This window comes from Ranitomeya variabilis, chromosome 6 (genome assembly GCF_051348905.1).
Source record: "Ranitomeya variabilis isolate aRanVar5 chromosome 6, aRanVar5.hap1, whole genome shotgun sequence".
Taxonomy (NCBI): Eukaryota; Metazoa; Chordata; class Amphibia; order Anura; family Dendrobatidae; genus Ranitomeya; species Ranitomeya variabilis.
The window spans coordinates 79,669,857-79,697,049 of NC_135237.1; the positions used below are offsets into that span (position 1 = coordinate 79,669,857).

The 27,193-nt window shown below is 41.7% G+C and overlaps 1 protein-coding gene across 1 annotated transcript in view; it reads left to right on the top strand.

Moving 5' to 3' along the window:
- Positions 1 to 27,193, top strand: part of RAPGEF5 (Rap guanine nucleotide exchange factor 5) — a 366,882-nt gene that overhangs the window by 298,938 nt on the left and 40,751 nt on the right. The window contains exons 10-14 of the mRNA XM_077268709.1: positions 2,096 to 2,211; positions 2,564 to 2,652; positions 21,316 to 21,394; positions 24,643 to 24,787; positions 26,978 to 27,075. Coding sequence (XP_077124824.1) covers positions 2,096 to 2,211; positions 2,564 to 2,652; positions 21,316 to 21,394; positions 24,643 to 24,787; positions 26,978 to 27,075 — 527 coding nt within the window. The remainder of the gene's footprint in view (positions 1 to 2,095; positions 2,212 to 2,563; positions 2,653 to 21,315; positions 21,395 to 24,642; positions 24,788 to 26,977; positions 27,076 to 27,193) is intronic.

Consider the following 27,193-nt stretch of genomic DNA (forward strand, 5'->3'; position numbering starts at 1 on the left):
TTCTCAAAACCTGTCTATGGATTGTGTTTGATGTTGCAGCTCAACTCCATTGAATGAGATTAGGCTGCAATACCGTACACAACCTTTAGGTAGGTGTGGCGCTGTTTTCAGTAAGCAGCCAGGATTTATTCTGGAAGCCTCTTTTCAGTATGTGTAAGTGAAAAGGAAGAGGTGATTAGGTATGGTTTAAGAATGCTATAATAGCCAATGTGACTTCAGGCAAGTGTGGACAATAAATTGCCATTTTTAACATTACAGGCATGAATTAATGAAACGTGAGCTCCAGGACTGTCCATCCTTCTGCTCACAAACGTCTGTATTAGTGGATGGAGAATGAGCCATGTTATAATTGCTGGTGTGTATAAATCGTGCAGCGTTGTGTAAGGGCCGGCTGCAGGTTCGTGCGCCACGTATGGTATTCTGCCCTGTTACATAATGGAGCATAAGTGGATGTTTCATTGAGGAGTTACCTTCAAAGACATATGATTATTTGTAAATAGCAACAGCTAATTCTCTTTGTCTTTCTATGAAATCTCTGCCAGCTAGCTTCAGCAAGATTCATGTGCACAGAATTATACCATGACTTATTCATCGGTTTGTCCATCCTTATGTGCCTGCCTACCTACAGCATGACTAGGATATGCCACAAGTTTGTTTGGTCGATGAGGAGGGTCCAACCTACCATTGACAGATCTGTTTAGAAGTGGAAAGTTTAGCTTCTCTTTGCTATTTTGATTGGATCAATTTTTACTACAGATGTCTCTGAACACCTGTAATGTTCTAGACATACACAAGCCTAAAAGGAATCTGTGAGCAGGCTATGGTTAGCAGAATAATGTAGAGATAGAGACCCTGATTCCAGTGATGTGTCACTTACTGGGCTGCTTGCTGTAACTTTAATAATGTCCTGCTTCCTAAAACAGTGGTTTTATTATTAGAGGACTAGTAGACCTGCTGCCATGTAGTCCTCCATATTTATGAGCTCTGTATAACTCTGAACCATCATTGATTGGCATCTTTCTGCCTATGCACAGTGTACACAGAAAGCTGCCAATCAGTGGTGTGGGCAGCTTATACATAACTCAACATTCAGAAACCTGCTAGATCTGCTGCAGCTAAAACAGGGATTTTATCAAAACTGCAGTAAGAAGGCCAGTAAGTGACACATCACTGGAATCATGGTCTCTGCCTCTACATTATGCTGCTCTTAGATGGGTAGGAGAAACCTATTGACAGATTTCCTTTCAAAATTGATGTGTTCAATAGATGACATGATGAACATCTATTATGACCTGTTTTATATATACCGTAATATTTATTATTGTATATCTATTTTTTTATGGAAAAATAGTTGTGCAAATTTCATTTTTTTGGTCCTTCCAAAAGACAGATCAATTGGTGGAGGATAGGACTAGTAGTCTTCGCTGCTGTGCTAGAATCAACAAATCCAGAAGATGTGATGAGGGTTGGGACCACGTAGTTTATTCTTAACGTGTTTCGAAGTTGAACCAACATTGTGGTTCTCCTGATGAAGACATTGGTTCAACTTCGGAAGCGCTTTGGAAATAAACCACATGAACCAATCCCTTATCACGTCTTCCGGATTTCTTGAATACAGCACAGCAGGGCAGACTACTACTCCTATCCTCCACCCATTGTTCTACACGGTGGGATTTCCCGACCTGCGGGTACTGCAGCAGCTATCCCACCTTGATTCCTCAGATGTTTAGTTCCTGTGACTGAATGTTTTATTTCCATTTTTATTCTCTCCAAATCGGTCATAAAACTCCAAATAAAATCTGACAGGTGACCGTAGCCCCATATAGATCTGTTATATGTATACTAATATAATCTGAGAGAGACGGAATGTTCAGATCAAGAGAAAAATGTGCAAAAGACAACGGCGTGTGTAATGTGCACAGAAGAGAGAGGATTTCAGAATGAGCCAGTCAGTGTGATGTGATCATCTTTGTTATAGAAATTATTAGAAGAGCCATATAATTGCTGCACAAGTAACGAGGCTTGCATGTAAGAAGCTGATGTTGTAATCTCATTGATTTTTCCTAACACCACTCCTATTATTTCATCCAACCAGGAGGAAGAAGCAAGTACTGTACAAGTGAGGGAGCTGGACCAAGATGTCCTGGTGCTTAAGAAAGTGTCGTCAGAAAGGCCAGCCTCCACAGCCGGGAGTGGCGAGCGTGATTGGAGGTAAGAGTTTTCCTCTGGGCACACAGATGCAGACGAGCACAGGCTGAGTGCGGAGCTCCGCTGACAGATGGATCTAGCTAGCAGGCACAGAGCTGGTTTGGGAAGACCCCGCACGGTATAGGGGATGCCCTTGTCAGTCACACGCCACAATGGGAAGTTCGAAGCTGAGGGTGTTTGATGCCCAAATGGATGTGAAGCCGTCAGCAGCTTTCACAGTCAGGGAGCTTCCTTTGCCTACATTCGATGTGCCTTATTTTAAATACATCGATGAGGAAGATGAGGAGGATGAATGGAGCAGTCGCTCTCAGTCGTCTACCGAGGATGACTCTGTGGACTCTCTGCTTTCTGATAGGTACATGGTGGTATCTGGGACGCCGGAGAAGATTTTGGAGCACCTCCTGAATGACTTACACCTGGACGACGTACAAGACAAAGAGACAGGTATGATAAGGAAAACAGATGTGGGTTCCCTGCTTGTGGACAGATGCCAAGGACCAGAAAGCTTTGCATGATACATTGTGGTTACTTTGTTTGTTTTTGTTTTCTTTTACAAACCACCGTCAATAATGAAGAACTTTAGATGTCCCCATAACCTCATATACACCATGATGAATGACCAGACTTAGAGGTGGTACGGTCAGGATACAATTGCTTCTTAAGCTGGCATATTTTTGAGGGGGTGCACCATCACAAAAGGTAGAAAAGCTGTCAGCTGCTTCAGAACATCTTGAGTCATCAAACTGGCATTTATTAGTTCTGTATGTAGCAGTGGTTGTAGAGTGTATTGACCACGTGGAGTGTTATTTTGGGCTGTCCACGATTTGACAGTTAACCCTCGATTACTCAGATCTGCAAGTTTCACCCAGCAGTCACATATGTTACACTCCACGCTCGTATCTCTCACTTCTTATATAGTTCATTAGCGCTATCAGTAATGCTCAGCAATTTAATTTAGCCAGTGGCAATTGAGAAAGTGGAGAATGACATATTCTCAGTCATTTCATTATCTGGTGTAATTGCTGTAATGCTTTCTGTTCCTGCATGAGACTTAAAAAGGCTAAGAGCTCACTCCTGGAGCATCCCGTGACTAGTAGCCAGCTAATTAGAAACTGAGCCGGGTGCTTTATAAAGTTTAACCAAGTAGGAGGCAAAACTTTCATTAGTTATCTAGAAAGAATGTTTCCCTGCAGCCAAGTGTTCCCTTCTGATGTCAGAACGATTTCTCGGCCCCTGTGACAGCTACTACCATAGCAGTGAAAACAGAAACTAAACACAATGAATTATTCACTGGCATCTTGTGCACAGTAATCCCTGTATGCATTGGGTTTGATCATCGCTAAAGTCCCAGCTAGATCCAGTATATGTATTAGTAATGGATGGTCTGTTATGGGTTATTATGGTTGTAACAGTATACCGTGATTTTGGCTTCCTGGTATGATGACACTGTGAGAAATAATGAATGGAGGCTATTTTGGGAAGCTGAGAGTTCAGGTGACAGGAGAGCAGGACACCCTCGTGTTCTCATTATCTTGCATTATCCTTTACGGTCTATTGTCTAGCTCAGGCCATCTCTAGAGAAGCCATCCTCAAGTCTGCAGCATCTCGGTTCTGCATTGCATCGAGTAGCGAGAGAAAATCTGATATTTATTTCATTATCAAATATGTACTAAACTGCAAAGTGAATCCAGCTCCTCTCTGCCCCCATCGCAGCCACATTTTAATGTTCCGGGCCGCGTGATGTCTCATGACTGCAATAAAAAGACAGGCGTAATAATGTCGTGTAATAATGACTATAAATCTCATTTAGCCATTTTTTTGGGATCCAAGAAATTAGCAATCAAGTGCCAGCTATTAACGTTCATTTTAATTTTGACTGTTTCTCATTTAGGATGTTAATGACTTCCATGAATAGCACTAGAGCGCTTCAGGAAATGTTCCTTGTTTGGGTGCAAGAGCCTGTAAAGGATTTTTGTGGGGAGGCTGAGACAAGAAATGGCCATCTGATGACATGCAGATGAGATGCACGGACAGCCTGCCCCGTCCCCTTGTGGGAAATGATGGGTCAAGTCACCGCTGAGAGCGATCAGCCATCTATCACATACTTGATTGAGATTGATTGGCTGTGAATATTCAGATTGAATTACTCTACTAAATGACCACCTCCAGCCTTCCTGCACAGCGCCAGCACTCCCGGTGATCACTCACCCCACCGTAAGACCTCACTAAATCTATTAGACATGGTGCCTTGAGAATTGTCAGAAGAAAATTCTCATTTTATGTGAAAGTAAACAAAGCACAGGTACAAATGCTGAGTCAGTAGCCATGAAATCTAGGAAAGAAGCATATTGGACTATTGAGCAGAGATTTATGTGAGCAGCTGTATGTTGTAGAGGGTACCATAGACGGCGAGAATGATGGCAGTCATTAGTGCCGTCATAGTGTTCATATGTTGATAATTAACTGCATGCAAGGTGGACTGGTGGAGTGTGATTGGCCACTATATCATCTTTAGTCCCATCTTCAGCTTTTTACAGTTTGCTAATTGGAAAAAAAAAAAAAGAAAAATAGACCTATATCATTGCTGATAGTTCGATAAATGTAAGGGTTAATCTCAGATTACCTTTTCAGGGTGACACAGTTCCCCAGATTTCCAGTTTCCTGCTTGTTGGGGGCAGTGCGCTCCTAATTGATTGACTGTCCAGAAGTAGCATTGTTGCACCGCTAACTTGATTTGTGCACTCTCCCATATTGCAAGAAGAGGAAGCTTTGCCCCTGCAGCACCAGAGGAGAACAGAGTATTGACTGTACGGATTCAGCAATCTGTCCAGCTTCAGAGCAGGGCTTACAAGCGCTGAAGAAAAGAGCTTGTAAGCACTGCATTCTTTGCCTAGGAGACCGGTCTCTGCTGATAAACTGCTGAGGTGCTCAGTAAGCTACAAAATGAGAAGTGAACAATATAGTTAGACAGAGAGTAGTTTTAATGAATATATATTATTTATTATGCTTTGTTTATGTAGCACCATCATATTCCATAGTGCTTTCCAGACACTCATCACTCTCCCCATTGAGGCTCATAATTTAAATTCTCTATTAGTATGTCTTTGGAGTCTGGGAGGAAACCCACCCAAACACGGGGAGAACATACAAACTCCTTGCAGATGTTATCCTTGATGGGATTTTAACCTATTTTAACCTAGGACCCCCTCAAAGCAAAAGTGCTAACCACTGAGGCATAAAATGCAAAGTTGCTTGTTTTTACAATCACCATGCAATTTTACCCATTAAAGACCCTGACATCAACCTGTTACCTAACTTGCTTAGTTTGGACTAACCCATCTTAGTTTTTAAAATTGGATGTCGCTAATTCTCTTTCAAATAATTTTTATTAACTTTTGATATGGGATTTAGGGACCAGGGATGAAAGGCGGGAGGGAGGGAGGAATATGGAACAAGGATAGTTTGGATGTCACTAATTCTAACTAAATGCACTGGCAGCACAGCATACTGGTTCAGGTCACAATGTGGTGGCATCCACCAGGCAAGGATAACGTCTATTGTAAAACTATGAAAATGTCTCTATTTCACTTTATAATGGCGCTCATTTTATTGTTATTGACAAGAATGTTAGCTTATGTTCACACCAAGATTTTGAGACTGAAAAGCCTGATGTGGTTGTCAACAGAAATCTGGGTCAGGAAACCATGTGAATCCATTTTTCAGATAAAACTTTTTTTTCCCACACTTTTTTTTTTTTGCAGACTTTTGGATTGACAGTACTAAGATTGGAGCGGATTCCACAAGAAATCCACATCAAAGAAGTGAGATGTCAATTCCCTTTTTGTTCCCAGGGCACGATTTTCAAAATCTCTTCGGGAAATAAATAGTACAAAACAAACTAGCTGTATAGACAGCTTTGTAGATTTTCCACTGAAATCAAATGGAAGAGTATTTAAAAAGTATTTGTGGAAGTATTTAAAGCAGATTAGCTTCATAATCTGTGTATGAAAACATTTTTGTGTGAACATACTCTAAGGCCGGAGTCACACACAACGTATAAAAATAGGGTCCGTTTTTGATGGCCGAGATACACAGAAAATTTCCTGAACAGTGATCCGTATTCAATGCGAGGATGCGATTTTGTTCTCCAAAAATTATCCGTGTGTCATTTGTATGGCATCCGTACGGCGGCTTGCAAAATGGACATAGAATGGATCCATGGCCTCAAATATTCGTAAAAACATATATACAGTCTATATATGTCAGTGAGACACATATATATACATATATTTATATTTCATACAGCGCTAGATAGCAGAAAAGCCGGTAATTCAATTGCCGGCTTTTGCTATCTTCTTCCCAAACCCGACAGGATATGAGACATGGTTTACATACAGTAAATCATTTCATATCCCTTATTTTTTTACATATTGCTCACTAGTAGTGTTAGAAGTGTATGTGTGCAAAATTTGGGGGCTCTAGCTGTTAAAATAAAGGGTTAAATCACAGAAAAAACTGGCGTGGGCTCCTGCGCAATTTTCTCTGCCAGAGTTGGAAAGCCAGTGACTGAGGGCAGATATTAATAGCCTAGAGAGGGACCATGGTTATAGGACCCCCCCGGCTAAAAACATCTGCCCCCAGCCACCCCAGAAAAGGCACATCTGTAAGATGCGCCTATTCTGGCACTTGGCCACTCTCTTTCCCACTCCCGTGTAGCGGTGGGATATGGGGTAATGAAGGGTTAATGTCACCTTGCTATTGTAAAGTGACATTAAGCCAGGTTAATAATGGAGAGGTGTCAATAAGACATCTATCCATTATTAATCCTATGTTCATAAAGGGTTAAAAAAACACACACATTAGGAAAAAAGTATTGTAATGAAATAAAGACACAGGGTGTTGTAATTGTTTATTAAACGCTCAAATCGAATTGAAGACCCTTGTCACCTGAAACAAAGTTAAAATAAAAAAACAATATCCCATACCTCTCCGGCGTTAGTCAAGTCCCACCATGTAAATCCATCAGAAGGGGTTAAATAATTTTACAAGCAGAAGCCTGCTAATGCAGCTGTGCTCCTGCCTGTAAAAAGTGGGGAATGAATGGAAAACAGGGGAACGTAGCTACCTAGACTTGCGGTGCTGCGCCCCCTGCTGGCATAACTTCATATGAACTCGAGCGTGAAAAAATATTCTGAAAAATTCCCACGCTCGAGTTCATATGACGATTTTTTATCGCATTGCACTCGTCCGTATTATGGTCTAGTGTGACTCTGGCCTAAGGGTGGATTCAGCTCCAAAATCTCCTTCACATACAATTTAAATATGTTTTGTATTGATGTAAAAGGAAAACTGCATTGTTTATACAGTGAGGCTTTTTTTTCTGACACGGTATTAAAAATTGTGTAGCAGAAAAAAAAGTGATGTCACTTATTTGATGAACTTTCCCCATAGGCTGTGAAAAACTGAATGGGTAAAAAACCACATCAGAATTGAATAATCCATAGAAAAACTGCATACATTTTAAAAAGATAAAGATTATTATTATGTTAGAGTTTTCCACCTAAAAAGAAACTATAAGACCAGTTCATTATAATTAATAAATCCGTAAGTGTACCTGATTCTTCACTTCCAGGGACCTTGATAAATGTTGGCCTTTGGTTTAAGAATTTGTATTATTACCGGTAATTATTTGGGATGGCAGCATCTAATGCGTACAACGTGGAACATGGATTCTTCTTTGTGTCTGAATAGGCATTATATTGTGAGGTTATACTTATCTAGTGGTGGGCTGCAGCTCTTGGAATACAGGCATGATTGTGAGGGGGGAAAAATGTTCCTGTGTTGAGATATTCTCAAAAATATGGCCCTGTTATGTACTGTGTAATGGCTGTGTCTGACCATACAGGAACATGGTCTGATGATATCACAACAACTGGACAGGGGAGGAAGCAAAAAAGAGTATACAGATATTTACAGCACGGGATCACAGCTGATTCTTTCTGAGAGGTAAAATCTTTCCCTGCCTGTTTTATCACAGGAACGATTGTTTCTGCCACATCTATAGCGCTTTGAGCCGGAGATCTTACCTCACTTTGTTCGTGAAATAATTTCTTTTAAGGCTGCCGTCACACTAGCAGTATTTGGTCAGTATTTTACCTCAGTATTTGTAAGCCAAAACCAGGAGTGGGTGATAAATGCAGAAGTGGTGCATATGTTTCTATTATACTTTTCCTCTATTTGTTCCACTCCTGGTTTTGGCTTACAAATACTGAGGTAAAATACTGACCAAATACTGCTAGTGTGACGGCAGCCTAAGGGCTAATACTCATTTGCGAGAAAAACGGAAGAGTGCAATCCGATAAAAAATCGGATTGCACTCTGACAAATGTTATTCAATAGGTGACATCTCATCTGTGATTTTTTTTCTCAGCTGAAATCGGACTGAGAAAAAAATCACAGCATGCTGCAATTTGCTGCGTATCTCGGATGAGACTCGCCAATGCAAGTCAATGGGTGCGAGAGAAAAATGGCACGGCATATGGACCGTATACCGTCCGTTTTTTACAGATACCTTACCATTCTGTGGCATAGAACACTGTAAATGGTCCTGTAAATGATTGTAGAAAAATAGTAGCAGAGAAAAAAAACGCATTGCATACACATGTCATACGGATGTCATACGGATGCTATGTGAGAAAAATCGCATTGTACTCGCATGACACTCGCATGGCACTCGTCCATTTTTTTCAGTCCAGATTACGGACCGTTTTTTTTCTCGCAAATGAGTATGAGCCCTAACACTCAGGCCAGGACTACACTGTGACATGTGTGATGTGACACTGTAATTTCAGCAACACATGCAGCATTGGATGTAATGAATTCCTATGGTGTCAGCTGTGACACAGTCGCATGTTTTTCCAAATGTGTTGGCGTTTCTGTCGCTGGTTGCAAGTCGCACTCAAGACACGTCCTCAAGTCTTCAATCCAAGTGACATGTGACTTCCATTAGCGTTGTTTGCAACTTGGCTGATTTATTTACAGCTAAATCAGAGCTCTAAATAGCACAACAGCAAGTAGCACAAATGTTTCTTTGTCATGTGTAGCATGACAGCAGTTCTCTGAGGCTATGTGCACACACTGCGGATTGGCCGCTGCGGATCTGCAGCTGTTTTCCATGCGTTGTACAGTACCATGTAAACCTATGGAAAACAAAATCCGCAGTGCACATGCTGCAGAAAAAAACACCTTAGAAACGCAGCGGTTTATATTCCGCAGCATGTCAATTCTTTGTGCGGATTCCACAGCGGTTTACACCTGCTCATCAATAGGAATCCGCAGGTGTAAAACCGCATATGGAATCTGCACAAAAACCGCGGTAAATCTATGGTAAATCCATAGTGCAGTTTTTCTGCGGATTTACCAAAATCAGTGCTTAAAAATCCACACACCATTCCACAGCGTGTGCACATACCCTGATAAGTCACGCGACACATGACATGCGGCCAAAGTTTTATGGGTGATGATACTACATCACAGTGCTGTATAAGTCATTGGGGTCGTATTGCAACTCCAAGATTACTGCGACCCGGACAAGCAAGTCACAAAAAGTTCAATAAGGTTGGATTTTTTGCAACTTGTTAGTCGCAGTACCCTCAGGGTCACATTGCAACCCAATTGACTTGTATTGCACTGCAATATAGCAGCGACACCCTGCAAACCTTGGCCGCATATCACAATAAATTAAACAGACAGATCAATAAGAGAGAGAACTGCCAGGTGGGAATAAGAGTTTGTCGTTTTACAGAACAGTGTATATTAATATGACATTTGGGGACTATGGAGAGCTTTGTAATGACTGTCAGTAGAATAAATTAGTGACTGTAATGACTGTCAGTAGAATAAATTAATGACTGTCAGTAGAATAAATTAATGACTGTAATGACTGTCAGTAGAATAAATTAAAGAGAAGAACTTACTGGTTTATTCACCACAAAGTTTCCAATTAAAGCTTGAGAAAGTTCTGAATTGAGCACATGTGGTGATTGAAGTAGAAAGTTCTTGACTTGGACACTTGGCCCATCCTATCGACAAGCTCCTTTCTAAAACTAGTACTTGTCTGTTATCATGGATTGTTACTCTTCGCTTTTTTTCTTGCTTTATACTATGTTTTCCTGGTATTTCTGCACTGATTATCAGATGATAATGCTACATCCACAGTACACACAAACTGTATGAACAGAAAATCTCCTTTCAGCAAATTTAGCATAAAGTAACTTTATTCCTGACTACTCAGCAAAGCATATTCTTCCGAATGATGTTCTTCTTTCCAGATTAAATTTGTATTATTTATATTATTAATGTATAGAATCAGAACGATCTGGTCTGGAAGGCATATAATGCATACATCTGAATTGTCAATCATTCACTAAACGTCTCGAGGTACTGTACTAGAGAAAACATTGCAATTTTATTCCATCAGGTTCTCGTGAAATGTCTGGGTTTTTTGCTTCTAGACTAAAAAGCATTTGGAAATGAACAGGGAGATGAGAATATAGTTGACATTCATGGTACAATGCGTTACAGCAACCAGTCGTTTCGCATTAACCTTAAGTTCCCTGTTCCATCTAGCTAGCCTGGCGGAAGAGTTTGCTCTGTCTAATCCTTAGAATATTATCACATTTTCTCAGATTTGTCTGTAGCATTCTGTCAGTCACCACTGGACAAGTCACCCCATCACAAAGTCATTTTGTATTGTCAAGTTATATTGCCCTCAAACATCAGGAGCTGCAATGGTGAAGATGCATGTGTCCTACAGCTCAAAGCTGTTTATCCATTGAGCCTTGTTGCTGTAATGCGCAGAGTGACTACGAGCTGTTAGTGGGTTTCCTACTAAGATATTTTCCACCATGCCCATTTATGTTTTATATTGAGTTCATCATGCAATGTAATATATGGTGCACACAATAAAATATTGAAAAATGTGTTAAAAATGTCGTTAAAAACATCACATAAATGCACATGGCTTAAGATGTGACACTGCTTTCCTAAATTCTGCTGAAATTTTAAGCTGCTTCTGCAAAGTAGCGGCCACCAATAGGTGGTGTAATGTTAGACCAAAGTGTCAAAAGATGCTCCAAACTTATCAATGTATTGCAGAATATAGTGTAAATATAGTGTACACTTACACAAAGAGAAATGTTACCCCTTAGATCCCAGTCTTAAGCTTCTCACCCACCCACATCAGGTCTCACACTTTGCGCTGACGAGGGGCATCACCCCGAAACACCGTGCCTGCAAATTGAGATTTTGGTTTGGCTTTTATCCTAAGTCATATGGCAAGGCTCGTTAAATGGGCGATATTGACTTTTAGGATTTCTGCTTCCAATACGTGGCACTAGAGTTCGTCCTCTTCCTTTTTGAAGAGGCAATTTGCATATTTAATTTCCCAGAGGAGCCTGCATGGCTTATAAGTCTCCTCACTCTTGACATGTCAGGCCTGGCTTGTCACTCTCCACAAAGAGAAACCTCACAATTTATTTCACACGCACATTCAGTCAGTCAAAGGAATTGCTTACCTGAACGGCCCCATTGAATAACATTGGTCCGAATGTGGTCCTTTTTTTATTTTATTTTCATGGACGGCATTTGGACCAACTATACTGTTGTGTGCACGAGGCCTTTGACGCTGTCCAATCAGTGCTGGCAGTGTAAGACTGTGTATGACAGGCATTTAGTAGTGCCATTTTTTCCCAGGAGGAGTAACAATGGATTTCTAAGAAAAGATGCTCTAATAGTTTTTTTCAATATTTACTAAAACTGACAATGTGCATATAATGAATTAAATATTTCTTGTATCTCTGTATACTTTATGAGCTGGCTGGATTCTTATTCTCCGCCTGCCTGAATATGTAAATGGAAGATAAGACGTTCTGTCCTCTGGGCAGTGCTGACTGCTACATCTGTGTCATAACTACAGCCCTAATTTATTTTTTATTGCCCTATGACTACTCTGCTTCTTTCTGGGTAATTTGTTGTTGGTTTCAAGTTCCTGCTACGGTGTCTTGGATTACCGCTATTTGCTCCATCTTGCTCCCAAGTCACTAATTGTTTTTTGGTTTTTTTCACTTGCAGTCTTGTAAATAATAATAGACCCAGGGCTGCCTGGCATGGAGAATATTGTCGGCTTACACGTAACGGAGTAATGATAGGAAATTGTTGGCTATTAGGCTGCCGTCACACTAGCAGTATTTGGTCAGTATTTTACATCAGTATTTGTAAGCCAAAACCAGGAGTGGGTGATAAATGCAGAAGTGGTGCATATGTTTCTATTATAGCTTTCCCCTCTGTTAGTAGGGGATACTGCTAGTGTGACGGCAGCCTTAGAGTAAATCATCCATTAAATATGTTCCTGCGAAAGATGGACAATGTTGATGTTTAGTTATTCAAATACATAAAAAATGTGCGGTTATTGACTACATTATATATATAAAAAATAATAGTTTGAATAGCAAAATGGCTTAAAACTGAAAACAACACTTTCTATATAGCTCTGAACAGCAGAAGAGGGAGCTGCAGGGTAAAGGATTAGGGACAGATAAAGATTCCTGAGGCTCTCTGGAGAATTAGTAAGTTTGCTTGGCGTGTTCTTGGATTCTAATCAATTTCCGGAATGTAATCCATATTTATTTTAAAAAATTGTAGGCAAAAGTGAGCAGGCAGACTAAAATCCACAGCTGATTAGTTGTATTGCGGATTTTCCTTTCTTTTACCTCCTCAGTTTAATGCAAACGCCCATTCAAATACAAGGCGGTCCATGTAATAACCCAAGTCTGCCGAAGGGATGACAGCTGCTTGAGGTGGCTTTCCATTTTGGCTCATGTAGGGGACAGCCTTGCGGGGTGGCCCTTCTATGATATTCATATTTTCTAATAGAACAAATAATGATGTAATGGTGTTGGTAAACGTATTGTACTGCCCGAGATGGCATATACCTGCAATGTACTCATCCCCAACCCTAAAGTCCCATTTCTGCAGATAAATATTTAGCCCAGGTGGGGCATTTCATCTACTATATAATTGTCTAAGGGTCACTTCCATCTGTCTGTCTGTCTGTAACGGATATTCATTGGTTGCGGCCTCTGTCTGTGGAATCCAAGTCGCTGATTGGCTGCCGCGACCAATCAGCGACGGCCACAGTCCGATTAGTCCTTCCCTACTTCCCCGCAGTCAGTGCCCGGCGCCTGCTCCATACTCCCTGCAGTCAGTGCCCGGCGCCCGCTCCATACTCCCCTCCAGTCACCGCTCACACAGGGTTAATGCCAGCGGTAATGGACCGCGTTATGCCGTGGGTAACTCACTCTGTTACCGCCGCTATTAACCCTGTATGACCAAGTTTTTACTATTGATGCTGCCTATGCAGCATCAATAGTAAAAAGATCTAATGTTAAAAATAATTAAAAAAAAAATAAAAATCATTATATACTCACCTTTCCCGCTCCTCGCGACGCTCCAGTGACCGCTCCATGCAAGCGGCAGGTTCCGGTGCCAAGGATGGTCTGGGAGAAGGACCTGCCATGACGTCACGGTCATGTAACCGCGACGTCATCACAGGTCCTGCGCTCATACCAACCCTGGGACCGGAAGCTGCCGCGTGCACCGCACACAGGGCCAGGACTTCAAAGGGCCTTCGGAAGGTGAGTATATGTCTATTTTTTATTTTAAGTCTGTATACTACGTGGTTCTGTGCTGTATACTACGTCGCTGTGCAATATACTACGTGGCTGGGCAATATACTTTGTAGCTGGGCAATATACTACGTAGCTGGGCAATATACTACATTACTGGGCAATATCCTACGTGGCTGGGCAATATACTACGTGGCTGGGCAATATACTACGTAGCTGGGCAATATACCTCGTAGCTGGGCAATATACTACGCTACTGGGCAATATCCTACGTGGCTGGGCAATATACTACGTGGCTGGGCAATATACTACGTGGCTGGGCAATATACTACGTGGCTGGGCAATATACTACGTGACTGGGCAATATACTACGTGACTGGGCAATATACTACGTGACTGGGCAATATACTACGTGACTGGGCAATATACTACGTGGCTGGGCAATACACTACGTGACTGGGCAATACACTACGTGGCTGGACAATATACTACGTGGCTGGGCAATATACTACGTGGCTGGGCAATATACTACGTGGCTGGGCAATATACTACGTGGCTGGGCAATATACTACGTGGCTGGGCAATATACTACGTAGCTGGGCAATATACTACGTTGCTGGGCAATATACTACGTGGCTGGGCAATATACTACGTGGCTGGGCAATATACTACGTGGCTGGGCAATATACTATGTGGCTGGGCAATATACTACGTGGCTGGGCAATATACTACGTGGCTGGGCAATATACTACGTGGCTGGGCAATATACTACGTGGCTGGGCAATATACTACATCACTGGGCAATATACTACGTGACTGGGCAATATACTATGTGGACATGCATATTCTAGAATACCCGATGCGTTAGAATCGGGCCACCATCTAGTTTGAACATATTGCTCTTTGATGTGCAAGTCCTGCTACAGTGACATGCCGTGCAATACATGCAGCGGTGGAGCATGATTAGTCTTCTTATGGGCTTGGTAGATAAAGACTTTAGTTGTTTTACTTTATGTAGTAGTAGCTACGATAATTTACCCCAATATATCGCTGCTAGTTATGTTCTGCCCGGAGTTTCAGAACTTTTTTGTGTCACAGTTAGTTTTAACTAGTTACAAGACTTCAATCTGGCATACAAATTACCGTAAATAAATCTTAGAACCTGATAAGGCAGGTGTACTTACAGCTCCTGAGCATGCTCCATATTATTGTGATAGTGGACGGCCACCGTACAGGAACAGCTTCCATTGCTAAGGGATAATTGTTAGGTAGGAAAACTTTGACATTATAATTAATAATGTACACTCACCGGCCACTTTATTAGGTACACCATGCTAGTAACGGGTTGGACCCCCTTTTGCCTTCAGAACTGCCTCAATTCTTCGTGGCATAGATTCAACAAGGTGCTGGAAGCATTCCTCAGAGATTTTGGTCCATATTGACATGATGGCATCACACAGTTGCCGCAGATTTGTCGGCTGCACATCCCAAAGATGCTCCATACAAGGCAGGATGGATCCATGCTTTCATGTTGTTTACGCCAAATTCTGACCCTACCATCCGAATGTCGCAGCAGAAATCGAGACTCATCAGACCAAGCAACGTTTTTCCAATCTTCTACTGTCCAATTTCGATGAGCTTGTACAAATTGTAGCCTCAGTTTCCTGTTCTTAGCTGAAAGGAGTGGTACCCGGTGTGGTCTTCTGCTGCTGTAGCCCATCTGCCTCAAAGTTCGACGCACTGTGCGTTCAGAGATGCTCTTAGGCCTACCTTGGTTGTAACGGGTGGCGATTTGAGTCACTGTTGCCTTTCTATCAGCTCGAACCAGTCTGCCCATTCTCCTCTGACCTCTGGCATCAACAAGGCATTTCCGCCCACAGAACTGCCGCTCACTGGATTTTTTTTCTTTTTCGGACCATTCTCTGTAAACGCTAGAGATGGTTGTGCGTGAAAATCCCAGTAGATCAGCAGTTTCTGAAATACTCAGACCAGCCCTTCTGGCACCAACAACCATGCCACGTTCAAAGGCACTCAAATCACCTTTCTTCCCCATACTGATGCTCGGTTTGAACTGCAGGAGATTGTCTTGACCATGTCTACATGCCTAAATGCACTGAGTTGCCGCCATGTGATTGGCTGATTAGAAATTAAGTGTTAACAAGAAGTTGGACAGGTGTACCTAATAAAGTGGCCAGTGAGTGTATACCGTTTGTACTGTGAAATCTGGTGACTCATCCAAATTAAGTACACCATGTAAACTTTCTCCTGGAATAAAGTCTTTAGTGTATCTACTTGGATACATATAAACTTGTATATTTGATGCAGAAAAACACAAGACAAAAATTAGCAAAATAAAATTTTGGCAAGAGAAGAGGATTCAAAATTGCAAACCATTCCAGGACACGATTAATGGCCCCCTGTATTTAGTTTGAAACAAAGGACAAAATTGAATTAACGTTATACTGACCTTTCCCAACCTTGTCAGTGCTGCTATGACGTTAATCAGAATATGTATGGTGACCAGTGATGAGCGAACGTGCTCGGATAAGGTGCTAACAGAGTGTCTTCGGCGTGCTCGAAAAATATGTTTGAGTGTCCGCAGCAGCATGTCTCGCGGCTGTTTGACAGCCACGACATATGTAGGGATTGTCTACAAAAAGGAAATCCCTGCATGTGTTGTCGAACAGGATTGTGAGCTGTGCGCTGCAAGGATTCGCTGATTTCTGAACCGGGACCGGTGGGTATGTACCGTATGTGTTATACATACTCCCTGCCAGAGTCCAATCAGGGGGTGCGTCCTCGCTCCATGCACTTGTATGACTGTAAAACAAAGTGTATAAAGAATATGACTATTGTAATTGCTTTACAGAGTTTTCTTTTTTAGTCATTATTCATTTTTTTTTTTTTTTTTTAAACAGATTTATATTTTCTTTCTATAATATAGCTATATAGAGATATTCCGGAATACAGAGATGTATCTTTTTTACTTGTAAAGAGGAAGAATACCATTTAGACCTTTGTGCAGAGAAAATCCTCCTATCCTTAGCAAAGCCATCTGTGACTCTTTGCCAAAGCTCCTGCTGCCATACTGGAGGTCCTGAGTTTGAATCCCCGGTCAGATGATATATAAAAAAACGAAATCCAGAATTAACTATATATGTAAGCATATACTGAGCAAAGAGAAAAACGCAGAGGCCCATTCCTCAATGTTGCGAGTCAGAGAAGGAGAATCTCTATGGGAGAAAAGTGTGAATAACCATGGTAGCATACCATAGATACCTGCAGTGGCAAATAGCCCTCCTCCCCCCACGGACCCCTGTGCGATGGAATGGGCTGCACATGCTGCATGTCTGTCACTGAATGCACTCTTACATATCCACAATATTGCCTTTTTTAAGAATTTGCAATGAAAGGGTACCGAAAAGTCTACCACAACTATAAGCTTTAGCAAAAATCTCACTGTTCTTTTGTCTGAATGCCTAAAGGAATTGTATGTGCAGTTATTCCATTGCCTACTTTTATGTCTAAAACATGTACGGTAATTGATTTCTGTTTGTGCACTTTTACCGTAGTAATAGAACCATTTGCCTTTTTCACTGTCATTTGCAAACATTTAGGTTATATTTATTGACATTTTGTCAAATGAGGAAGTAATTGCCTAGAGGGTTCCACAACCTGAATACTAATGTTTCATTGAAGAGTAGCCGGCTTTCATTCTATGCCAAGAATTTCTCACCTAAGACATGATTGTTTTCACTACACGCCCTGAAAGCTGAAAAGCGCGGGCTGACACCCAGCTAGGGCCTGTCAGTCTTCGCACCGTTGCAAGCATTTTTCACTTTGGAACATGTTTTTTAAGTATAGTCATTATCACTAACTGATACAAACTAATGAAAACAATTGTGTTCTACATTAAATTAACATTTTATATTTGTCCTTTATGTGAAAAATAAAAAGAATATCTTTGTATCATGTCTCGTACCACTTCTCCTGAAAGACGGATAAGGTTCTGTGCTATTTGTTTTGCGCTCCACATGGAAAATACATTGTCCAAACATATACAACTCTATGCAGTTTTATGTGTCCTCCATCCAAATCCCATTATGCAAAATTATATATTTCACATTTATTTATTGATTTATTTTTTTGCTGGATTCTGGGCTTTGAAAAGTGTAGTAGATGCATTTCACTATAGCGCATGGGATCTAAGGGGTAACGTTTCTACTTGTGGAGAGGGACATGCCAGGCCTGGCATGTCAGAGTGAGGAGACTTCTTTGCCATGCAATGCTCCTCTGGGAATTTAAATATGCAGATTGTCTCTTCAGAGAGGAAGAGGACTTGAACTCTAGTGCCACCTATTGGAAGTAGCAATCCTAAAAATCGATATCGACCCTTTAACAAGCCTTGCCTTATGACGTAGGATAAAAGCCAAACCGGAATCTCAATTTGCAGACAATGAGAAACGTTACCTCTTAGATTCCAGTCATAAGTTTTTTCTATAGCCAAATCAGAACTCATACTTTACACTGATGAGGGGCAACGCCCCGAAGCACCATGTCTGAAAACTGATATTCTGGTTTGACTTTTATCATAACTCATATTGCAAGGCTCCTTAAAGGGTCGATATTGACTTTTAAGAATGGTACATCCTGTAGGTGGCACTGGAGTACACTATTGCGATTATGGACTCTGTTTTAGCAAACATCTGCTCTGTTATAAGCTGTGTATACTTTGGGTTATGCATTAGAAATATTCCCCAATATGATAAACAACAGTTAAGAAAAATGCAGTGTGAATGTAGCCTCATATGTGAAGACTGTAGTTTGTCAGATAACGGCAAAGTGGTTAGCTGAGGTTTTACCTTTCAACAGAAAACTATAATGTTTACATAATTATTACATATGTCAGCAATGTGCACTGCTCCTTCACAGAGTTGTGCTCAGCCTCATGACTGACAGGGAAATGAAGGCAATCATTGGGATTTCAGACAGTGCTGGACCAGCAGGGGGTCTTGTTATAGTTTTTAGCCTTTTTGTTGCTTACATACAGAGCTCTGCTTGTGTGAGAGTATAGTCTTGTGTCAGAGAGGCAGGCGGCAGCCCTTTGTCCTCCTTTCCATTATACAACAATATGCAGTAGTAACCTTCACAGCCCTGTTTGTGGTACATAGAAACACACAGAACCTCCTCTGAGGAGGAATACACAGAACCTCCTCTGAGGAGGAATACACAGAACCTCCTCTGAGGAGGAATACACAGAACCTCCTCTGAGGAGGAATACACAGAACCTCCTCTGAGGAGGAATGCACAGAACCTCCTCTCAGGAGGAATGCACAGAACCTCCTCTCAGGAGGAATACACAGAACCTCCTCTCAGGAGGAATACACAGAACCTCCTCTGAGGAGGAATACACAGAACCTCCTCTGAGGAGGAATACACAGAACCTCCTCTGAGGAGGAATACACAGAACCTCCTCTGAGGAGGAATACACAGAACCTCCTTTGAGGAGGAATACACAGAACCTCCTCTGAGGAGGAATACACAGAACCTCCTCTGAGGAGGAATACACAGAACCTCTGAGGAGGAATAGACAGAACCTCCTCTGAGGAGGAATAGACAGAACCTCCTCTGAGAAGGAATACACAGAACCTCCTCTGAGGAGGAATACACAGAACCTCCTCTGATGAGGAATACACAGAACCTCCTCTGAGAAGGAATACACAGAACCTCCTCTGAGGAGGAATACACAGAACCTCCTCTGAGGAGGAATACACAGAACCTCCTCTGAGGAGGAATACACAGAACCTCCTCTGAGGAGGAATACACAGAACCTCCTCTGAGGAGGAATACACAGAACCTCCTCTGAGGAGGAATACACAGAACCTCCTCTGAGGAGGAATAGACAGAACCTCCTCTGAGGAGGAATAGACAGAACCTCCTCTGAGAAGGAATACACAGAACCTCCTCTGATGAGGAATACACAGAACCTCCTCTGAGAAGGAATACACAGAACCTCCTCTGAGGAGGAATACACAGAACCTCCTCTGAGGAGGAATACACAGAACCTCCTCTGAGGAGGAATACACAGAACCTCCTCTGAGGAGGAATACACAGAACCTCCTCTGAGGAGGAATACACAGAACCTCCTCTGAGGAGGAATACACAGAACCTCCTCTGAGGAGGAATAGACAGAACCTCCTCTGAGGAGGAATAGACAGAACCTCCTCTGAGGAGGAATAGACAGAACCTCCTCTGAGGAGGAATAGGCAGAGCCTCCTCTGAGGAGGAATACGCAGAGCCTCCTCTGAGGAGGAATACGCAGAGCCTCCTCTGAGGAGGAATACGCAGAGCCTCCTCTGAGGAGGAATACGCAGAGCCTCCTCTGAGGAGGAATACGCAGAGCCTCCTCTGAGGAGGAATACGCAGAGCCTCCTCTGAGGAGGAATACGCAGAGCCTCCTCTGAGGAGGAATACGCAGAACCTCCTCTGAGGAGGAATACGCAGAACCTCCTCTGAGGAGGAATACGCAGAACCTCCTCTGAGGAGGAATACGCAGAACCTCCTCTGAGGAGGAATACGCAGAACCTCCTCTGAGGAGAAATACGCAGAACCTCCTCTGAGGAGGAATACGCAGAACCTCCTCTGAGGAGGAATACGCAGAGCCTCCTCTGAGGAGGAATACACAGAACCTGCTCTGAGGAGGAATACACAGAACCTGCTCTGAGGAGGAAGACACAGAACCTCCTCTGAGGAGGAAGACACAGAACCTCCTCTGAGGAGGAATAACCCAGGTAATGGTAGAATCATTATTACTAGGAGAACTACAAGGAGCCAAACATTGTACTTTGTCTATTTTAGGCTGGGGCTACACGGTGACCTTGTTTGGCCACGACAGCCATTATCCTTATGACTTGGTTTACGCTCCATTCACATCTATGCCAATTGGAAACTTGATAAGCCCATATAAAGTCCATAATGGAGACCTCTTTGTTTTAATGATTCTTTCAAAGACAGATACATCCCAGTATCATCACAATAAATGGTTGTGTTTAACTAATTGTTAATTTTAATTACTATTTAGTATATATGTATTGTACCCCTGTCCTCCTCCTTATCTGCCATTTTTTTGTGTATTTTCTGAGTAAGTTTTGTATTATCTATGACTCACAATGTAGTTGATGTTGCAGTTGGGAATAAAATAGGCTGCGGTGCTAATTAATGGTTTTATGCACTGAGTAGACACTAACTAATGCCAAAATCAGGCGATCTCTCCTGAATAATGCAATGTATTTCTCATTATTAAATCTCCGGGCATTATAGGATGTTCCCCGTGGGCATGTTCATGAATAGTGTTGCGGTGACAGTGCCGTCCTCGGAGACTCACGCCCTCACCTTATGGTTTCATGTTTGTGTTTCTCTACAGATACCCTCCTGGACGACTTCCTTCTCACGTACACCGTCTTCATGACAACAGACGACTTGTGCCAAGCGCTCCTCAGACAATATCCTTAATTAACCGGAACAGTCATGCCCCTGATTCCAAAGAATGAAAAGCAGATGCCTAACATTACAGGCAAATGGCATCTGGTAAATTGCTGTGAAAGGATACAAGTGACACGTTAGTCTGTTCTGCGCCGGCTCCAGATTAGAATGGGATGAAGCATGGCTGATGAATAGGAATGGATATCTATAATCCAAGATACAAAGCAGCACACTGTCATTTCCCTCAAGGTTACTGCCTAACAGTATTGTTTGTAGCACAATATGGCACGCCATTATTTGCCAAATAGCATCTAAATCATTGCTGCGCCATCATCTGCCCTTACTGCTGGCACCTATCCGCCAATACCATTATTGGACTAGACGACTCGAGTATTATCTGCTGCGTGGTTTATAACTTCATTATTAGCTGAAGGCTTTTCTACAACTCCTCACTGGAATAATTAGTTACGGTTTTAATAGTCATTACAAAAGCTTGTACAGATGGAGAATAGTATTGGCCTGAGGGAACCTGAACTCTTTAATCCACTCGTCACTCCATGTCCACAGTTGTTGTATTATGATGGCGTATGGGATTGCATTATCATTTTCAGCTTCAATTGTAAAGGTACATTAAATCTAGAAATCAATATTTAAAGTCTTATCAATTATTTAAATTTTTATTACATAAATAGATAGTATGCATGAAAATGATAAACTTTGCAATGTATTTTATCAGAGAAATCTGCTTTTTTCTCTGCCAGGATGGATCGGTCATTATCAAGATTCATAGGTAAAACCTGTATTCAGTGAAGACAGATTGTCACATTACTGAATCTTATCAGTATCAACTATCATCTTCTATATAAAGGGGAGGAGCTAGAGGCAGAGCTCCTCCCTCATCATCCCCCGCCCATCTACAATGGGTCTTATCAGTAGTAACTGTCACCTCTTATCTCAATAATGTAATCATCTGTCTTCACTGAATACAGATTTTACCTATGACTTGAGAATTTTGAAAACATGTGAAGGGGTTGTCCAGCCTTTAGCTACAAGTCTGCAATCACTCTGTGACTGCAGACTTGTGATTCCTCACGGCACATGCGCTGTGTGGATTCTCCGGCAGGCAGTCATATGACTGCAAGTATGCGATTTGTGTACTTGAGGTCACATTCAGACTAGACTTGTCTGGCCTCACTCAGTGAACTTGCATTGGGCAAGGCCTCTCTCATCTATTTAGCACATGACTGCATGTATGGAAATCATGTACTTGCGTCACGCTCCTGGCGCCCACACTGGAGAATCCTCACAGTGCACGCAATGTAAAGACTCACAAGTCTGCATTCACATAGTGTGACGTGTAGATTAACGCCAGACTTTCCCTTTAATTTGTCCTGGTGGAAAAAGAAGATATATGAGAACATTTCTTACTTTCATGTGTACTGTTGATTTATGAAATAAAAATTAAAATGACAGTAACTGTAAACAAAGTATAGTAGTTGTTAGTCTGGATTATTTTTTATATGATTCTGAAAAGGCCAACCTAATAAGAATCTTGTAGGAACCTACATTGGTGAATCTCCTGCTGATTAGTTTTATCTTTGCCTGGGGAATGACTATCTCCACCCCCGTTCCTCACAAAGGTGGAGCTACCCACAGAGGGGTCCTCCTTCTCAGGGGTAGGCTTCTGCTGCAGCAAGTTGTCTTACAGCCATATAGAAGAAAGTGAGGAGGAGGAGAAGAGGGACGTGGCGGAGCTCTCGACACAAAATAGGATGAAAGAAAACCAGTGATTAAGGGAAGAATGGCCGACCTATTGTAAATGATATGATACATACACACATCTATGGATACTTAGGTTTGCATTATGTGATATACATTACTTTCCACTAAAAATTGTAATGGAGATAATCGTGAGCTTTTGAAGTGCAATGGACCTATTACAAATAGTCAGTTCTAAAATAAAGTCTCTTCAGACCCTTTAGAGCCAGCAGCCATGTGTAATGTACTTGGTAATTACGGGACAGATAGTCAGAAGCAATATAAGCACATAGCATGAAGGCCGCTTAAGCTAAATTGCATTTTTTTGTTCTATTCCCTAAGCACATTTTATAAATACTTGAAAGAGATAGGACATGCCTAAGTCACATACCATACACTTACTACCAAGTGTAGAAACTCTGGTATACCGTAATTGTAAGGAAAGCGATGAGGGGATGGTAGTCACTCCACATTTCCCCTTTTATGACAAGCCTATGATTAATTGTTTTCCTTTTTCTGCTTCAGGGGATTTAATGCATTCCAGCTCCTCGCCCGCGTGCCATGTTCATGTACTGACTTCTGAAAGGTGGAGCGCTCCAGGGTAGAATATCAAGCTAATCCATGCAATGGTCGCATTACTAGATCAAACATGAGGCGGCAAACAATCCAGAGAAAACACGTTACCCAAAGATATGTTTTTTTAGGTACAGCTTGAATGCTGGCAATTAAAACTTGTCTGCTCTAGCATTGTCATGTTTTAGGGCAACCACAGAAAACACCTTGACACGCCATCAATCCGTGCCATGTAAATGAGGGATCCAGGATTCTTCTGTTGGCTGGGAGCACAATGCAATGTCATGTCCTTGTATAATAGTGAAATACATATAATTCATGTTTATAGTTCATTTTATAGCAGATGTAGAGATCTATACATTCTGAAGTGGGGCCAAATACTGAATGGAGACTTTTGGCTATAGATTCACATTTTATCCTAATTTTTGTTTTTCAATTTTGCCAGTCATAACTTTGCAGTATATAATGTTGGCTAAAAAAAGGTCATGAATAAGGTTTGAGGACCATTTTCAGAAGATATAGTCCAATGAATTTACCATAGCAAATGCACAAGCCTGGGTTCTATTCTTGTGGCAGCAATAATTGTGGATTATTACCAGTAGGTGCAGATTTTACCGTTTTTCTTTATAGCATATTGTAGAATGGAAGTGCCCCTATAGGGTCACAAATGGCTTACAAAGACAGGATGCTTACTTGAGCTAGTGTTCGACCTTTAATTTAGCCTGGCTGTGCTGAAGGGCCAGCAGTTTGCAGGATGGTGACGCCGGGCTTCGAGTGACAAACCACTCCCTGGTAACAGAGAGACGAGATTGATGTGCGGCAGCCGAGAAGTCACTTAATTAGCTCTGTATTTGCGGGATGGCATTCTCCGCGACACTGTAATTGGTTGCTCTTTAAAAACACAATGTTTACTTGTTGTTCTTTGACCTGAAATTACCTATTGTGCCAAGAAATACGACGGCAAGGCAGACGGCCCGGAGGCCCTGTGCACGAAGCGGAAGGTCCTGCTTCTGGCATCCCAGTGGACTGCTTTATACAAAGACTGGTTACACGATGATGAGCACTCCAAGTTATTCCTGAAGGTGAGCAAGGAATGCACAATTGGGCACAAGTCTCTATGCAAAAATGGATTATTGATCGCTTAGAATAATGTCTCTTTTCTTGAAAATATGATTTTTTGTTTGCAGTGTGTGTCACATCTATGACACTAAACCATTTAAAACCATTATATTTTATGTGGAAACCTTTTCATTGTTTGTTGGGTACTAGTGCTAAAATTGTTGATCAGTAGTGGTAAATTGTACTTTTTATAGTAATGATTTAGAGGGGTTTTGCCAGCTTAGTTCATGATGACTTACAGCCACTTAACAATCAATAGGCCTCTGATGTCTGGGACCCTCATTACCCTGAAAATGGAGAGACATGCATAACTGCTCCAGGACTATATCCCCTTCACAATGGCACTTCTGCCTCCTTTCTAAGCAGGGAACTGCAGCCGGTACAATTCAATGAAATGGAGCCTTGCTGTAGCGGATGGCTAGGAACGCCCCTGTGCAGCGGAAAAGACAATGCGGCTCATTAAGTAATGTGATATCCTAGCAATATGCCAGCATATGGTGCGCTAAGAATATCCCTTTAAGTTCAGCTTATGACTCAGAAGCCACTAGAGCAGTATTCTTGAATAGTGGAGACCAGATGGTCCTGTCATGGTGGACCCAGTGATATTTCAGCTTCTGACTCCCACTACTCCTATTCAAAATAATTATGATGTGATAAAAGTTGGGAAACTATCATTTAGTTTACCAGGTATAATTCTCATGCACATAATTATGGTAAAGCTCCATGCATTGAGTATATTTAGTGCCAAGGATAGGATCAATTTCCATTCTGGGAGTTTGGGAAGGCTTTTCTTTGGTATAGGATTTTGTGATGTTCCAGAACATCAGTATGATGCTTAGTATATGGCTCCTGCACAAATACAGTAATATCACCCTTAGGCTCCTTTTACACTTGCCGTGTTTTTTGCTGCCCGTTTTTGCAGGCCTTTTTTGCAGGCCGTATTGCCGCAATTTTCACGGTCTGACGCAACAACGGACCGCAAAAAACTTGCAGATCACCGTTTTTTCTGGTTTCCAATACTATGGAAAAAGTATTGGAAGAAAATGGCGTTCCTTTGTTTTTGCTGCCCCATTGATTTTCAGTGGGGGCCGTGTCCGTAAGCCGTGAAAAATATTGAGCAGGCTCAATATTTCTTCACAGCCGTAAATACGGCCCTCACGGCCATACAGCATACAGCGCTCCGTAGAATTATTGTGGCCCCATAGAAATCTATTGGGGATGCAAAAACGGGGCGCAAAAGTGTAAAAGAAGCCTTACTTAACATTGTATAGAAGCGATCCTGATGGAACATTGCTATAACATGACATTGTGTTACAGACTTCTTTACTGTAAATCTGCAATGTCCACTATAACATTTCCAGTAACTCTGCTCGGTTTTATATTGGATAAACCAGCACATCACATGACATCACGTTCTGTAAATCTGTGATAGCAAAAGTGGAAATTTAGAAAATTACAATATAAGCAGTAACCAGTGAAGGTTTCCATTTCTGACAGAACACAGCTTCATCCAAAGTGAAGAGACAAAGCCTAACCTGTAAAATCTCGTTTTAATCCACGATGTAAAATGCCCATTTACGGTTAGAGTTTTCTGCAGTACATGAAATATACTTGTTCTCCTATATTCGTTAGCAAGGCCTGTCTTCCTAAAGACATAGTTCTTCTCGGTATTACATGTAGTCACATCTGCTGTGGTTAGGAGTAAGATCTTTTGTCTGCAGAAGCCAAGAATTTAGATCTGGGCCATTTCATTAAACGTTCAGTTATAGGACATAATTTATTATATTGCTGTCATTGCACATGTGAGCAGGGTTAACCTTATGCTCCTGCTTTCTATCACTGGATTACAGCACAAGCCAAGTGCTATAACAGGGATGATGTAACTAGTATAATGACTGCATGTAAAATAGTTATGCAAAAAAAAAAAAATCATTAGTTAATATTAATGCACTTTTTTGGGGTGTAGTGGTGTTCTTATTAGTAAAGCAGTGTACGGAGACTTGGTGTGTTGCTTCTGCGGGGATCCCAGACAGTTGTTATTTCATCACTATTATTTCAGCACTGCATTCTGTTCTCCGATATTACCCGGTGCCACCGACGGGGAATGTAGACGATAATAAATGAAGCTTAATGTGTTCACGTATGTTTTTCAGACTCTCTATCGCTACGTGCTAGATGATGTTTACGAATATCCCATGTTGGAGAAGGAATTAAAAGAATTCCAGAAGGTGCTGCGGATCCATCGTCGACAGTAAGTATTATGGTAGGAAATTCCCTGGAAAATCCAATGGGGGTTCCAGTAACATGTAAGGATTATCTGTCATTTCAAGGTTAAGAGTTCACTGGCTGTAGGATTGGGAAAAGAGATC